Source organism: Geotrypetes seraphini, chromosome 2 (assembly GCF_902459505.1).
Source record: "Geotrypetes seraphini chromosome 2, aGeoSer1.1, whole genome shotgun sequence".
In the NCBI taxonomy this organism is placed as follows: Eukaryota; Metazoa; Chordata; class Amphibia; order Gymnophiona; family Dermophiidae; genus Geotrypetes; species Geotrypetes seraphini.
This window is the reverse complement of record NC_047085.1, coordinates 106120507-106137479: the sequence shown is the minus strand read 5'-3', so window position 1 is coordinate 106137479 and position 16973 is coordinate 106120507. Positions and strand designations below refer to the sequence as shown.

General features: G+C 46.2%; 1 protein-coding gene across 7 annotated transcripts in view; it reads right to left on the bottom strand.

Annotated features, from left to right (window-relative positions):
• The window catches only part of ARMC1 (armadillo repeat containing 1), a 78901-nt gene that overhangs the window by 8060 nt on the left and 53868 nt on the right, over positions 1 to 16973 (bottom strand). For all 7 annotated transcript variants that reach the window (XM_033933381.1, XM_033933382.1, XM_033933377.1 and 4 more), the window contains one exon: positions 2690 to 2764. In XM_033933381.1, coding sequence (XP_033789272.1) covers positions 2690 to 2764 — 75 coding nt within the window. The remainder of the gene's footprint in view (positions 1 to 2689; positions 2765 to 16973) is intronic.

Below are 16973 nucleotides of genomic sequence, written 5' to 3'. Positions count from 1 at the left end.
AAAAACCGCGAACAAAAAATACTGAAATATCACAAAAGTAAACACAAGCAGAAAAGATTGATTTATTTTCAAAATATATGGTTGTGTACAACACATACATACACAATTATAAACATAGACAAAACATCATAAAATACTACAATTGAATCAACTTAATCTTTCTAATTTCGCCTTAATTCCAAAATTTACTGACATATAGAAAAAGCAAAACCCACTGAGTTTAGATAAGCTCCTACAGCCTGGCTTGTAGGAAGAAAGACTGGTGAGAACAGGAGCATGTTCAGTGATGAGGTATGAGGGTAAGTGAGTAAAAGCCTCTGAAATTTTAAGGCATCCTACAGATCCTGGTGGGTTGAGGGAAATAACTCACTGGTCCTGGAATAAAGTAGGATTGTACAAGAATGATGTGTTACAGTCAGAGTTTCAGGAACTCATTCAATCTGTGTCTGTATAATTTATCAAAATGTAAAATTTGTGCTTTCTGCTTTTTCACTTCCAGATGACTACAAATTGCTTTTGAGCAAAACTGTTTGTGATATTAACTCAAAAGACTATGCTGCAGTAGTGTGAAAAATGCCCAGGGAGGATTCCTCTGGAGGAATATCTTGACGATTATGTGACCCTGATGATATTATTGCAATTAAGCTATGGATTCACACAGATCGAGATACTTTAGAAACTCGGCAATTTTCCTCAGATGATTTTACTTCAGAATTAGTTGGCAAAATTTGTAACCTGGCCAAAGTGCCTATCTGAAAGAAATGAATGAGGGTCATGCCATCATTTTGATGGACTTTGCTGAGAATTATTCCTTTATTATTCAGGACACAGTGCAGGAGTTTCATTGGGAAAATAGGAAACACTTGTTACTGCAACCCTGATATCCAGTGTCTCTGTACATGCATGAACTGTTCACATATTTTTGAGAAAGCTCATTGAGCATTTGAAGGACATTTTACCATAGCTTTAGAGGAGGAATCACCCGCCCACTGCCTGATCCAGAGCATTATGCATGCAGAAATGGAATATGCCAACACCTTACACATGACCCTAAAAATGTTATACAGCGCATCTGCAACAATCAACCTCTGCTAACATCAAGTGAGGGACAGGGTCCTCTTCCAACAGAAGAGAGCAACGCTGTCCAGTATGACAGGTGTGAGCAACAAAGGATGATTTGCTGCTGCTTTCAGTCCCAATGCTAAGACCTCAAATTGCCTTTTGAGAACGGAATCCAACCTACGATTCTGCACATCTTTTGGAACTACACCTCCTTTGCTGGAGAGGGAAGTCCACTTGGTAACTTGCACTACCAAGAAGTCCATCTTCAGAGTGATAAACATCTGCTGAAAATCCACCACCATCGGTGGCTTTTGCCACCCTCAATGACCCCTCCGGGGACTCCCATTGCTCTGTCAGGAGCACCATAATATCCGTATGCAAAGGAAAACATGTGGACTGCGCCTTCACTCATCACAGAAGTCTGTGTAGCCGAAGTCTGAAGCGGTTCCAATTTCAATTCCTGTTAACACCTTAGCGACAATATCTAACAGACTCGCCGGCTTCAAAAGCCTGCGCACTGTCGGGTCGCCTCCCTGGTCCAGAGCCACCATGGCCTTCTGGCCACCAGACTCCGTCTGAGCATTTAAACCCTGGAAAATGGAAGGTTCACTTTGGGAGCAAAGAGGCACCGAGTCTAAGCTCTATTCATCACAGTCCTGCTAGGACTGGATTTCCTGGTCTGCGATAGCGCAATCCACGTTTACCATTGTCCTTACTGGGCTCTGTGGATAACATCACCCACATGTGAGAATAAGCTGACTGCTTGTCCAAGAATAACAGTAAGATTCTTAAGCAGCTGGGCACATGATGGAAGGACATTGCTTATGGCAGACAAGACACAAATGATGTAATTTAACTGGATTTCCATGAACTACTAAAGCAGCTTCTGCAGTTTTTTTTAAACATTGAATTCAGTTGCCTATTGTCTAAGATATGTTAAGTTTTTACATATTGATACTAGTCTCAAGCTTTTATAGAATGACATGGGGACAAATGTTGTCCCTGTCCCTGCAGGCTCTGTCCTTGTTCCTGTCTCATAGGCTCTGTCATCATCACTGCTCTGTCCCCATCCCCACCCCATGGGTACCCATCCAGCATCCACTGAAATCATCCCAGGTCTATCCTTCCTGGGCTAAAATCTTCATTTCAAAGACTAATTTAAGTAGGGGAAGTGTCTGGCATGTATTCTTGTAAGGCGTGTTACTTTAAAGGTGTGCTACTTTATGTCATACTGGCAATACTGGACTAACTAATGGATGAATTTCCAACCTAAGGGAAACTTCCTCTCCTAGTATACAGCTATGTTCTGTTCAGTTCAGTTTAGTTTAGTTTAGGTTAATTAATGTCTATGTTGGAAGAGATTAAAACCTTAGATTGCTATATTTAATAGCTGAAACTATTTCAGTATGCTAGTAGATATACTAAATGTACTAGGATACAGGATGTGGAGAAATAGGATGCAGACTATACTATGCTACAAAAAAAACCCAAAAAAACAAACTATGCTGCATGGCATTATTGGTCTGCTTAACTACGGATAGTCTATCCTTGTTATCCTCAAATTCAATTTGATCAATATTATTAAGTGCTAAAAATGCACACAAAAAAAGCTGTCACAAAAGCTTACCTCTTCTCCATTATCATTTTTCACAACCTGTTGTGCTTTCATAACTTTGGTTGATGCTATTGCTGAAGCCAAAGCCTGAAATAAAAGTAAAATAATATTTTTTCTTTTTAGTGTGAGAAAGTTGAGTTATTTAGTGACATGAAAAAGTATTTACCCCATCCTGATTTTCCCCTATTATTGATTTCTGATCTTTAAACCAAATGTAATATTAGACAAAGGGAACTTGAGTAAAAACAGAACAGAGTTTTAAAATTATTACTTCATTTAAGGAGCAAAGTTATCCAACACCTATATCTCTCATGTGAAAAAGTCAATGCTCCCTAAACTTCATAATTGCCATACCACCTTTTACCATAAATAATTGCAACTAAATGCTTCCTATAATTCGATATCAGTTTTTCACATCGCTGTTGAAGAGTCTTAGCTCACTCTTCTTTACATAACTGCCTACAATAAAAACCTGCCGATACAAAAGATTCCTTGACAGAACTCTTGCCTTCCAAGCAAGTCAACAGAACGACTGGCTAAGCAGCAGCATCAAGCACTCCTCATCCTACCTCAACTTCAGAAAACTAGTTAAAACCAACCTGTTTAACCGATTTGTGACCAAGAATTCCTAAAGACTTTCCCTGCATCCCACTTACTTGTACTAGATGCCCCTACAATGTGACTTTACTCTGCCTCCCTTTCCCCTACCAATATTCATGTACTCAAAGACTTCACTGCTTTTCTCTCACTGAATATCTAGCCCTTCTTATTGTAAACCGCCTCGACCTACTTCTTATTGTAAACCACTCCTACAATGTGACTTTACTCCATCTCCCTTCCTCCCTACAAATATTCATGCACTCAAAGACTTCATTGTTTTTTCCGCTGAATGTCCAGCTCTTTTTATTGTAAACCGCCTCGAATTATTTTGGCTTTGGCGGTATATAAACAATAAATTATTATTATTAATTCTGACACACATAGCCTTTTCATGCATGAACTGAATATTTCAAATCCTGCCACAGCATCTCTTATTGTGTTAAAGTCAGGATTTTTACTAGGCCATTCAAAAACTTGGATTCTGTTTATCCTCAGCCATTAAGATGTAGACTTGCTTTTGTGTTTCAGATCATTGCCTTGCTACATAACCCAATTAAGCTTTGGCTTCAGCTGAAAGAGACAGATGACCAGACATTCTCCTTAAGAATTTTCTGGTACAGTGCAGAATTCATGGTTCCATCAATGGCAAGTTTTCAAGGTGATGAGGTAGAAGAGAAAAGTGACAAAAAATGGTATGGGGTTTGCACCACAGCCACCACAAGATGTAAAAGAAGAGGCTTGATGAACAAAAGTGTATACAGTGGTACCTTGGATTATGAGCATAATCCGTTCCAGGAGCATGCTCGTAATCCAAAATGCTCGTTTATCAAAGCGAGTTTCCCCATAGGAAATAATGGAAACTCGCTTTGATGCATTCCCCCCCCCCCGAGAACCGGCATTGCTCCCCTCGAAGGCCCCCCCTGCGATCAGGCGCACCCCCCCTGCCTCGAACCGGCACCCCCCCCGCCACGATCCGACCCCCCCCGCCACGATTGGGCACCCCCCCGACACTATCCGACCCCCCCCGACACAATTGGGCACCCCCCCGCCGCTTCTTACCCTCATCTGGGCACTCTAGAAGATCGGACTCCTCATCTACTGGGCCTTGAGCATCTGAGCATGCTCAAGGCCCAGCAGACGAGGGCCGATCTTCAAGAGTGCCCAGATGAGGGTAAGAAGCGGCGGGTGGGTGCCCAATTGTGTCGGGGGGGGGGGGGGGTTGGATCGTGTCGGGGGGGTGCCCAATCGTGTCGGGGGGGGGTTGGATCGTGGCGGGGGGGGGGTGCCGGTTCGAGGCAGGGGGGGTGCCGGATCGCAAGGGGGGGGGCCGGATTGCGGGGGCGGAGGGGGTTGCTCGTAAATCGAGCCATGCTCGGTTTCTGAGGCACCGATTTTGCCAATGTTTTACTCGTCTTGCAAAACACTCGCAAACCGGTGCACTCATAAACCGAGGTACCACTGTACCTTGAAAAAGGAGAGACTGAGTGATATGATACAGACATTCACATGATTGAAAGTATTAATATACAATCAAATCTTTCTAGAGACAGGAAGGTGGTAGAACTAGAGGATATGAATTTAGGTTGCAAGGGGGCCAACTCAGGAATTCGTCAGGAAGAACTGTTTCACAGAGAGGATGGTAAATACTTGGAATGCTCTCCTGTGGGAGGTAGTGGAAATGAAAAAGGTAATTTTAAAATGTGTGGGATAAATACAAAAAAATCCTATATAACAAGAATGGAATTAACTCCACCCCCCCCCAAAAAAAAAACAAAAAAAAAAGGAGACCACACTCCAAGGGAATTCAAACAATATCCAGTAAATTCTCACTAAAAAAATCCCTATCTAAATAAATTCAAAACAAAATTCTAAGTGAATTTGGGTTGCTGAAAACAACCCAAAAGTGAAAATCAGTGTCCAAAATCAACCACACAAAATTGTGTTTCACTCCTGTTTTGGAAGTTGGAATTTTGAACTGTGTATTGTTTGGATTCTGGGTAGTTTATTTTGGACACTGATTTTCACTTTTGTTTTATTTTCCAGCAACTAAATCTACTGCTCATGACGTTTGCGCTCCCATTGAATTACAGAGAGAAGATCATACAAAGGTAAGTGCTTTTTCTTTTCTCTTTTTTGCTTTCAACTGTTTTGAACATTTTTTGAGGTAGGAAGGGAATGCCATGATGAATTAAATAACACCACTTTGATTCACTGTTGCTGGTGTTAAGAATGGAACCAAACTTAGCAGTAATTACATGGCAACTCCAGCAATGGGAAAGGAAAACCAGTGCCGAGCAGACTTCTACATCTGTGCCCTGAAAAACAGCAAGGGCAAATCAAGATCAAGTACAGTGGTACCTCGGTTTACGAGTGCACCGGTTTGCGAGTGTTTTGCAAGACGAGCAAAACATTTGCAAACTTGGTGCCTCGTAAACCGAGCGTGCATCGATTTGCGAGCGCCCCCCCTGCGAACCGGCACCCTCCCCCCCGCAATCCGGCACCAACCCCCGCCGCCATCAGGCACCCCCCCCCCGCTACCATTGGGCACCCCCCCCGCCGCGATCTAAGGTCCCCCCAACCCACACGAACCCTCTTCTTACTTTGATGTAGCCTCCGCACCTGCACCAGCATGTCCTGTGCTGTGCTGTGCAGGTGTCCAAAAATCTGCCTCTGGTGCTGGGCCTTGAGCATGTGCGCATGCTCAAGGCCTGAGAGTTCACGTCCAACGTGAACTCTCACGTCCAACGTGAACTCTCAGGTCTTGAGCATGCGCACATGCTCAAGGCCCAGCACCGGAGGCAAATTTTCGGGCACCGGCACAGCACAGCACAGGATATGCTGGTGCAGGTGCGGAGGCTACATCAAAGTAAGAAGAGGGTGCGGATGGGTTGGGGGGACCTCAGGTTGCAGCGGGGGGGTGCCCGATGGTGGTGGGGGGGGTGCCCGATGGCGGCGGGGGGGGGGGGGGTGCCGGTTCGCGGGGGGGCCTTCGGGGGGAGCAATGCCGATTCTCGTGGGGGGGGGGAGCAGCACTGCTGGCCTCAGGAGGGGGGGTGGATGGGGGGAACCTATCAAAGCGAGTTTCCATTATTTCCTATGGGGAACTCGCTTTGATAAACAAGCATTTTGGATTACGAGCATGCTCCTGGAACGGATTATGCTCACTTTGCAAAGGTGTGCTGCTACCACTATCATCACCTTGGTAAAGGTGTGAGATGCAGTGGCCAGACCAAAGGGAAGCATGAAGAAAAGGAAATGCTGCTCTAGAATAGTGTTTCTCAACCTTTTCAAACCAAGTACCCCCTAAACCTAACAAATACCAACCGAGTACCCCCGCCCATTTTTCATATACACACAATATAATCTTATTAATACATAATGGTAACCACAAAATAAAAAAAACAAAAAATCCACAAAGCACACTGAACATGGAGAAAATGTTAATTATCATTTGTATTCAGAGTTTTTTCAAAGAGGTCAAGGCAGATGACTTTAAAATATGCAATATTACCTCAACTATCGAAAAATAGACAAATATAGTGCAAAATATAGACAGCAGATTTAAATTCTCAAAACTGACACATTTTGATCACTAAATTGAAAATAAAATCATTTTTCCTACCTTTGTTGTCTGGTGATTTCATGAGTCTCTGGTTGCACTTCCTTCTGAAGGTGTATCCAATATTTCTTTCTTTCTTTTGTTCTGCCTCCTGCATGCTTCCTCTCCTCCAGACCTCATTACATTCCCCAACCAACATCTCTCTCTGTCCCTCCATGAATCCAACTTTTTCTTCCTCTCTCTCTGCCTGCCGCTCCACTGAAATCACTACCACCGATTTCTCCCTGCCCCACCCCCGAAGCCGACACTGCCACCTGAGATACTCCATTTACCCCACCACTGAAGCCACCACCGTGGCCAATTCCTCCCTGTCCCACCACTCTGAAGCTGACCCTGCCACCCGACGTGCTCCATTGCTACCCCCCTCTCTGCCGCCGCAGCAGCAACAGGGATGGAACAGGCACGTGTAGCAACTGCATGCGGCCAGCCCACAAGCCTTCCCCCCCCACGTCAATTCTGAAGTTGGCGAGTAGGTTCCGGGCTGGCCTGGAACCTTCTCGCCAACTTCAGAATTGACGTTGTGGGGAAGGCTTGTGGGCTGACCTGTCCCTGTTGCGGAGGTGTATGTGTGGGAATGGTGCATGTCGGGTGGCAGGGTTGGCTTCAGGGGTGGGACAGCGAGGAATCGGCTGCAGAGGCTTCAGCTGGGGGGAAGGGGGCAGGCAGGAGTGATCCCAGGCGGCAGAACGCATACTCCCAACAGGTGGCCCATGTACAGTACCGCAGGTTGAGAAACACTGAATTAGAGGATCAATGAGAAACAACAAAGGCAGCAATCCCACCAGCCGAACCCAGCCAGAAACCCAAAGGTAGAGCAGCTGTGGAAACTCATCAGGACAGAGAGAGGCATGTATCAAACCAACCAGTACAGTGGCCTTCCACCCTTTTGTTTTGTCTAATTGTGACCTTTCTCACTTTCAATAAACATATATTTAAAAAAAAAAAAAAAAAAAAAAAGGATCAATGAATGAAACTTTGAACCTGTCAGTCTTGGCTAAAGGTTTATTTACCAACTCCTAAGCAGGTTTCCGAGATCCTGATTCTCCCTTTACCACATTCCATACATTGTATAGTAGGTTCCTTTTGTATTGCTGGGGAGACAATCCCAAACGATTTTGAGTCAAATCGAGGGTTTTTTGAGGCAGAAATAAAAATTAGAGAATAAAAAGATTGTTTTTAAAATCCAAGATGGCCGCCGTCATGAATTTGCGCCACAATTGCCAAAAATAAACAAATAACGAAAATAAAAATAGTGACTAGGGGTCTGTGGAAGTTGGGGACCTAAACCCTACCCATAGAAACTGAAAAACGAAGTTTAAATTGATCCACAAGCCACCCCTGAAGTTCTCACAGGAAATAATGGAGGTACTCAGTTTCTGTAGTGCCTTTGTCTGTCAGCGTTTTTAAAGCAGCCGAGGGGAGTAAAGGGACTTTCTACCTCAAAAACAGCTCCAAATGCACAGGAATAAAGATATTTGGACTAGTGCTGCCCGATTCAAGAAAAAAATATTTTGATTCGATTTTCCTGCCCAATTGGGTGTTTTTTTTCCAAACATCCTGGTGGGTTTATTTTATAGCCTCTTCATCCCCTTTGCCCTCTCCTACCCATACTGGCACTGTGGTGTAAACAAATTAAACAAACAAAAAAGACTTTTCCTCTCTCTGTTAAATCCTAGCTCACGTTCGCAGTCTAATACCAGCTCTGGCAGGATACAAGTTTCAAATCTGACACATTGTTATCACAAAACAGAAAATAAAATTATTTTTTCTACCTTTTGTTGTCTGGTCATTTTTCAAATCATGTTCGTCCCAGGCTCTGCAACAAACATTTTCTGATAACTCGCTAGTCAGGGTCTCTTGCCTATTTGTCGTTTTCTTCTTTTTCCATGGTAACCATCCATCTTCCATCTCTGTCCTCCCCTTCCATTTCCCTTCCCTCCCCCAGAGGTCTGGCATCTTTCTTTTTTTTTTTTCATCTCTATTCCCGTAGCTGCAGTGATGGACCCCACCATCCCCAGATCCACCATCTCTCCTTTTTTTCAACTATCCTTTCTTCCATCATCTCTCCCTCCTTCCCCACCAGCTCTCCCTTTCTAACTACCCTCCTATCCAGTATCTCTATCCCCTTACATCATCCCTTGTGTCCAACATCTCTCCCTTTCTGTTCCTTCCCTCCCTAAATCCCATTGTCTACCATCTCTCTCCCTCTCCTGTTTTTAAATCCATTATTTCTTCTATCCCTCTCCCATCTCCCCTCTCTATGATCTCCCCCAAGTCCATCTCCCCTCACCACCATCCATCTTCTCCCCTCCACCAAGTTCACCTTTTCCATCTATCTTCTCCTCATCTCTCTCTCTCTCCAGTCCTCCAACTCCCCCAAGTTCATTTCTCCCTCTCCATGATTTCCCCCAAGTCCATCTTCCCCCTTCCACCAAGTTCATCTCTCCCTCTCCAGTCCACCAACTCCCCCATCTCTCCCTCTCTCCAAGTCCATCTTCCCCCCTCCACCAAATTCATCTCTCCCATCCATCTTCTCCCCATCTCTCCTCCAGTCCACCAACTCTCCCAAGTCCACCAACTCCCCCATATCCCCTCTCCCCATCTACCTTTATTCTGATGTTACAACATGTTGCTGTTGGCAGTAGTGATTTAGCGATCCACTCCTGCCACCACTCTTTGTGTTTTCTCTCCACTGCAGCCCGCCCTCAGTGAAAACTTCCTGATTCCGCTTGGGCGGCCGAATGGAGAGAAGACGCCCAGAGTAGCGGCAGGGTAGTGAATCACATTCGCTACCACCGCTTTTGCCTGGCCGGGGAGGAGAGGAGAAATACTTCCGGGAGGAGAGAGCCTTGCTGCTGCCGATCTGCCCGCAGAGGTCCATTTGGGCTTTCCCTCTGCCACCGGAGTCCTTGCTTCTGATGTAACGTCTGGTTTTGCATAACCAGAAGTTACATTAGATGGAAGGACTCCGGTGGCAGAGGGAAAACCCGAACGGGTCTCTAGCAAGGGGGCCGTCAAATCGGTAAATTTGATTTTTTTCCCCAAAACAAAGCATTTTGAATCGATTCACCCGAAGTGAATCGGTGAATCGATTCAAATCGTAAATTGGACAGCACTACTTTGGACTGCTAGCTGACAGACTACAACTTCCGTCCCCAAGGATCCTCTGCCATGCGGTCGGGGGCGAGAAAGGCAGCCTGCATTTTGAAACCCGGGTGGGTTTCTATCCAGACGCAAACAGCCTGCGCTAGAAACCTGTGATAGTCAACTTTAAGTGAAAAAATAAGAAACAGAAGCAGAGCAACAGCAAAAGACTTTTGCTCGGACTGCTTGCAGAAATTGAAAACTAAGGTTTGCCGACTCTCAGCCTAGGGGGGTGGAGCATGTGTTCAGAAAAGATGTGGATTTCTGCAACACCCAGACTGCGTGTTGGGATGGAACACCTAGTGTATGGAATCTGGAAGGGATGTAACAGAGCATAGATTAATGAGACAAAGCCAACATGGATTTCACCAATTTACTACCTTTCTTTGAAGGGGTGAATAAACATGTGGATTAAGGTTAGCTGGTCAATATGGTGTATCTGGATTTTCAAAAGACATGAGAAAGTACCTAGAGAAAGTACCAAAGATTCTTAGAAAAAATTAGAATGTCATTAGATAGGAGGTAAATTTAAATTTGATAAATTGCAAGAGGACTGTGCAGAAGTGCAAGAGGAGACTGGGCAACAAAATGGCACACAATGTTTAATATAACCAAACGCAAAGTGATGCATGTGGGAAAGAGGAACCCAAACTATAGCTATATGATGCAGAATTCCATATTAGGGGTCACTGTCCAAGAAAAGGATCTAGGTGTCATCACTGATAATATGTTAAAACTCTCTGCTTAGTGTGCAGTGGTGGCTAAGAAAGCAAATAGAATTTTAGGAGTTAACAGGAAAGAAATGGTCACTATATCTGAAAAAAAAGATATAGCAGAACTAGAAGAGATATAGAGAAGGGTGACAAAAATGATAAAAGGGATAGGATAATTTTTCTGAGGAAAAAGATAAAATGGCTAGGGCTCTTCAGCTTGAAGAAGAGATGGCTTAGGGGAGATATGATAGAGATTTTTAAAATACTGACTGAGTGGAATAAAATGAGTAGACATGAATCACTTGTTTACTCTTTCCAAAAAAGCAATGTTACTTACCGTAACAGTTGTTATCCAGGGACAGCAGGCAGCTATTCTCACTAGTGGGTGATGTCATCCGACAGAGCCCCGATACGGACATCTTGCAAGCATGTCTTGCTTGAAGAAACTTAGAAGTTTCAAGATGCCCGCACCGCGCATGCGCCAGTGCCTTCCCGCCCGATGCTCCGGGCGTGTCTCCTCAGTTCAGATAGCTAGCAGAGAAGCCAACCCAGGGGAGGTGGGTGGGACGTGAGAATAGCTGCCTGCTGTCCCTGGATAACAACTGTTACGGTAAGTAACATTGCTTTATCCCAGGACAAGCAGGCAGGTATTCTCACTAGTGGGTGACCTCCAAGCTAACCTCAATGGGATGGAGGGAGAGTTGGCAACTTAGGAGAACAAATTTTGTAACACAGTTTGGACAAACTGTCCATCCCGTCTGGAGAAAGTATCCAGACAATAATGAGAGGTGAATGTATGAACCGAGGACCAAGTGGCAGCCTTACAAATCTCCTCAATCGGTGTCGATCTGAGGAAGGCTACAGAGGCCGCCATTGCTTTGACCCTATGGGCTGTGACCTTACAGGGAAGGGGTAATCCAGCCTGGGCATAGCAGAAAGAGATACAAGCCGCCATCCAATTGGAGATGGTGCGCTTCGATACAGGTCGTCCCAACTTGTTTGGATCAAAGGAGACGAAAAGTTGAGGAGCAGTTCTGTGTGGTTTGGTGCGATCCAAGTAGAAAGCCAAAGCACGTTTACAGTCCAGAGTGTGTAGAGCTGATTCTCCAGGATGAGAATGAGGCTTTGGAAAAAACACTGGAAGCACGATGGATTGGTTGAGATGAAATTCAGAGACCACCTTAGGTAGGAATTTCGGATGAGTGCGGAGGACCACCTTGTCATGATGGAAAACTGTGAAAGGAGGGTCCGCCACCAAGGCCTGAAGCTCAATGACCCTGCGAGCAGATGTGAGGGCCACCAGAAAAACCACTTTCCAAGTGAGAAACTTTCGGGGAGCCTTGCTCAGAGGCTCAAAAGGAGGTTTCACAAGCTGAGAAAGGACAACATTTAGATCCCAAACCACTGGAGGCGGTTTGAGAGGAGGATTAACATGAAAAAGTCCTTTCATAAATCTGGAAACCACAGGATGAGAAGAGAGAGGTTTCCCTTGTAGAGGCTGATGGAAAGCCGCAATAGCACTCAGGTGGACTCGTATAGATGTTGACTTGAGGCCAGACTGAGATAGGTGTAGAAGATAGTCCAATACAGAGGAAAGAGAGGCTCGTTGAGGCTCCTTAGAATTGGAAACACACCAATAAGAAAATCTAGACCACTTCTGGAAGTAGCATTGACGAGTAGCAGGCTTCCTAGAAGCTTCCAAGACCTCCCTCACCGCCTGGGAAAACTGGTGAGGGGTTATGTTGAGAGGAACCAAGCTGTCAGGTGGAGAGACTGCAGGTTGGGATGAAGCAGTGAACCCTGATGTTGAGTAAGCAGTGAAGGAAACACTGGAAGAAGGACCGGCTCCCTGCTGCTGAGTTGAAGTAGAAGGGAGAACCAAGGTTGTCTGGGCCACCGAGGAGCAATCAGAATCATGGTGGCATGGTCCGATCTCATCTTGACCAGAGTCTTTTGAATGAGAGGAAATGGTGGGAACGCATACAGGAAGCGATTCCCCCAATCCAGTAGAAAGGCATCTGCCTCGAGACGATGAGGAGTGTAGATCTTGGAGCAAAAAAGGGGCAGTTTGAAGTTGTGGGGAGCCGCAAAGAGGTCTATCTGAGGCGTTCCCCACTGAGCAAAGATCTGATGAAGGGGCCTGGAATGGAGGGTCCATTCGTGAGGCTGGAGAAGCCGACTCAGCTTGTCTGCCAAGACATTGTCCTTCCCCTGAATGTAGACAACTTTGAGGAAGGTGTTGTGGCGAACTGCCCAATCCCAGACTCTGAGAGCTTCCTGGCAGAGGAAGGCCAAGCCCGTGCCCCCTTGCTTGTTGACATAATACATGGCGACCTGATTGTCGGTGCGAATGAGGACCACCATGTCGTGCAGTAAATGTTGAAAAGTTTGAAGAGCACTGAAGATGGCTCTGAGCTCCAGAAGATTGATTTGATGGAGTCGGTCCGCACAGGTCCAGAATCCCTGAGTGCGGAGCCCATCCAGATGCCCTCCCCAGGCATAGGTCGAGGAATCGGTTGTGAGAACCTTCTGGTGGGGAGGAGACTGAAACAGCAAACCTCTGGATAGATTCGAAGAGGTCATCCACCAGAGCAGAGACTGCCGAAGAGCAGGAGTGACTGTGATGTGTCGAGACAACGGATCCGACACCTGAGTCCACTGAGATGCCAGGGTCCACTGAGGAATCCTGAGGTGAAGTCTGGCAAACGGCGTCACATGAACTGTAGAGGCCATGTGGCCCAGGAGGACCATCATGTGTCTCGCTGAGATGGTCTGTCGAGAAGACACAGACTGGCAGAGATAAAGAAGAGCAGCCATGCGCTGAGAAGGAAGGAATGCTCTGAGACGAATGGTATCCAGGACATACCCGATGAAGGGCAGAGACTGGGTCGGCTGTAGATGAGACTTGGGAAAGTTGATCTCGAATCCCAAACTCTGCAGAAGCAGAACCGTGGACAGGGTCGCCGAGAGGACCCCCGAGGCCGAGGGAGCCTTGATCAGCCAGTCGTCGAGGTAGGGGAATACCTGAAGACCCTGGTTTCTGAGTGCTGCGGCCACCACCATCAGACACTTCGTGAAGACTCTGGGAGACGAAGACAGGCCGAATGGAAGCACTCGGTACTGCAGATGGAGATGTCCCACCCGAAATCTGAGGAACTTGCGAGAGGCCGGATGAATTGGGATATGAGTGTAGGCCTCCTTGAGATCCAGAGAGCACAACCAGTCGTTCTGCTCGAGGAGGGGGTAGAGAGAAGCAAGTGTCAGCATGCGAAACCTCTCTTTGACAAGGAATTTGTTGAGGACCCTGAGGTCCAGAATGGGTCGCAGGCAGTGTTCCCGCTAAGCTGCGCTGGGGTGCGCTGACGCACAAAATATTACCTCGCAGCGCACAAGTTTCTCGTCACAGCGCACACAGTGTAGAGCACAGTTCTTCAACCGCCGGTCCGCAAACAAAATCTTGCCGGTCCGCGAAGGATTCGGTCCCCGCCGCAACGAAAGGCCGGCGTCAGCTGACTTGCAACTTCCTGTTGCAGTCGCTGTGCCGGGACTCCTGCCTTCGCCGGGACTCCTGCCTTCCACCGCGTTTGCCTCCTGCCTTGTCTCCGCACCTCCAGACCAGCAGCGGCAGCTGTGTATGCTTTTAACTTCGGCACAGAGCTGCCCCTAATCAATAGTTTAGCGCGGTTTCATAAGGCAGCCTCGGGGCCTTTGCTAGGCCGGCCCACATCGCATCATCGAAGCGGGCCGGCTATCAAAGGCCCCGAGGCTGCCTCATGAAACCGCGCTAAACTATTGATTAGGGGCAGCTCTGTGCCGAAGTTAAAAGCATACACAGCTGCCGCTGCTGGTCTGAACTCTTGGGCCGCTGAAGGAGGGCAAAAAGCAGCTGTCCTGGAGGTTTCCCTTCCTCTCGCCTTTACAGGTTCCTTTTTTCCACCTTTTTTTTTTTTCCTTCAAACGGCAACGGGCCCCAGCATCGACATCAATCAAGTAAGTTCCACTGTCAATCAAGCGGTTCTGCTCGGCCAAAGCTTCCCCTGTGACATGAGCCACCCTCAGGGGAAAGAAAGTGACCCACAAAGGTGAGGGGAAGGGGGGCAGATGATGGAAGTTGGGGGGGGGGGGAGAGAGAGAGAGAGAGAGAAGGGGCAGATGATGGAAGGGAGGAGATGAGAGAGAGAGAGAAGGGGACAGATGATGGAAGTGAGAAGAAGGGAGAGAGAGCAGAAGGCAGATGGATGTCAGTTGAGAAGGGATAGCAGATGCTGAATGGAAGTGGGGAAAGAACACATACTGGATGGAAGGAGGAGATAAATAAAGGGGGAAGAAAATAGTAAGATAATGGAGGGGTGAGGGAAAGGGGTGACAAGCTGTGTGTAGACACAGTGAAAAGAGGGAAACGGGACTAAATAGTAAGAAAGAATTTAATTTAGATGGAGGCAGAAAATAGAGAAGGAAGACCAGAGAAGAAAAGGGAAGAGAGAGCAGAGAATGATCAGATCTGAGTGGAGGAAATGAGAAGAGAGATATGCTAAAAACCACAGGGGGGAGGGAAGGATAGAGATGCAGTTATTTTGAAGCTACACTGTTAAGTTAATATGCTGTTGGTAGAGTTGCAGTGGCATCCTAAACATATTTCTGGCAAGCCAACTGTATATGGTGACATTATTAGAAGATGACTGTGTGAAACTTTAGGGAACTTGGATGCCAATCAGTTTTTGGAAGCCAAAGGAAAACATACATTTTTTGTATGCTATACTGTATGTTTGGCTCGTTTCTACTTCAGTTTTGTTCTTGCCTTTTCGTTTTGTCTTCCTTCCACCATCTCTTATCTGCCTTCCTTATCATCCTTTTCAATGTGATTTGGCAGCTCCTGTCAATCATAGGCTGGCTGTGCAAGATTGCTAATTCTAGATGCCTGGGTGACCTAATGCCTGTGCATGTGATTTTCTGTTTTTGTGTTTAAAACATTTTGCTGAAAGCACAACAGTGCAAAAGAGTAAAACAGATTTTATGCTGTTTATTCTAGGAATAAGCAGTGGGCTTTCCTAAGTCCATCTTAATAATGTCATGCAGATTTTTTAAGGAAATTATCCAAATCTTTTTTTAATTACATGTTGAATGAAAAATATTTTCCCAGGTTTGTTTTAAATCTACTACTTAAAAGCTTTATTGCATGCCCCTTTACTCCTAGTATATATTTATTTTTATTTTTTATTTTTTAGTATATATATATTTATCTTTTGGCATGGCCCATCAGTTATAGCATTTGCTACATGATGGGCCATGCCAAAAGATAAATGTAGCATTTGCTACATGAATTGATTTTTTGTCACGTATGGTTAAGGGGCTGGAGGAGTTGCCGTACAGCGAAAGATTAGAGAAACTGGGCCTCTTCTCCCTTGAGCAGAGGAGATTGAGAGGGGACATGATAGAAACATTCAAGGTACTGAAGGGAATAGACTTAGTAGCTAAGGCAGGGAGAACGAGAGGGCACTCTCTAAAGTTGAAAGGGGATAGATTCCATACAAACGTAAGGAAGTTCTGTGGTAGAAAGCAACATATTTATTTGGCTCATAACTTGCTGGCGCCCGATATTTTTAGCTCACAGTGAAAAAAGTTTGCTCACAACACCCGCCCGCTTAGAGGGAACACTGGTCGCAGGTCGCCCGTCTTCTTCGGGACAAGGAAGTACCGGGAGTAAAATCCCTGGTTCAGTTGGTCCGTTGGAACCGGCTCCACGGCACGAAGCCGGAGCAAAGCCTGAGCCTCCTGAAGAAGAAGGGCGGTCTGAGTCAAGTTGGAAGGATACTCTCTTGGAATGTGGTCCGGAGGGACCCGATGGAAATGAAGAGAGTATCCCTCCTTGATGATAGTAAGGACCCAGAGGTCGGTTGTTATGGCCTCCCAGCGATGATAAAAATGATGGAGGCGCCCTCCGATGGGAAAAACAGGGGGAGGCAGAACGAGGTTGGTTATGCCCTCGACGAGACAGTCAAAAAGGCTGTGTGGTCTTAGGGACAGCCGGCGACTGAGACTTAGGCTGACCCTTCTGGGGAGGCTGACGCTTCGCCGGTTGTCTCGCAGGAGGAGTTTGCCTCGGCTGATAACGCCTCTGATAAATCAACGGTGGACGAGAAGGTCGAGACTGCTGAGGCTTGGGCTTCGGCCGAAGGATAGATTGGAAGGACTTTTCGTGGTCAGACAACTTCTTCGTGAC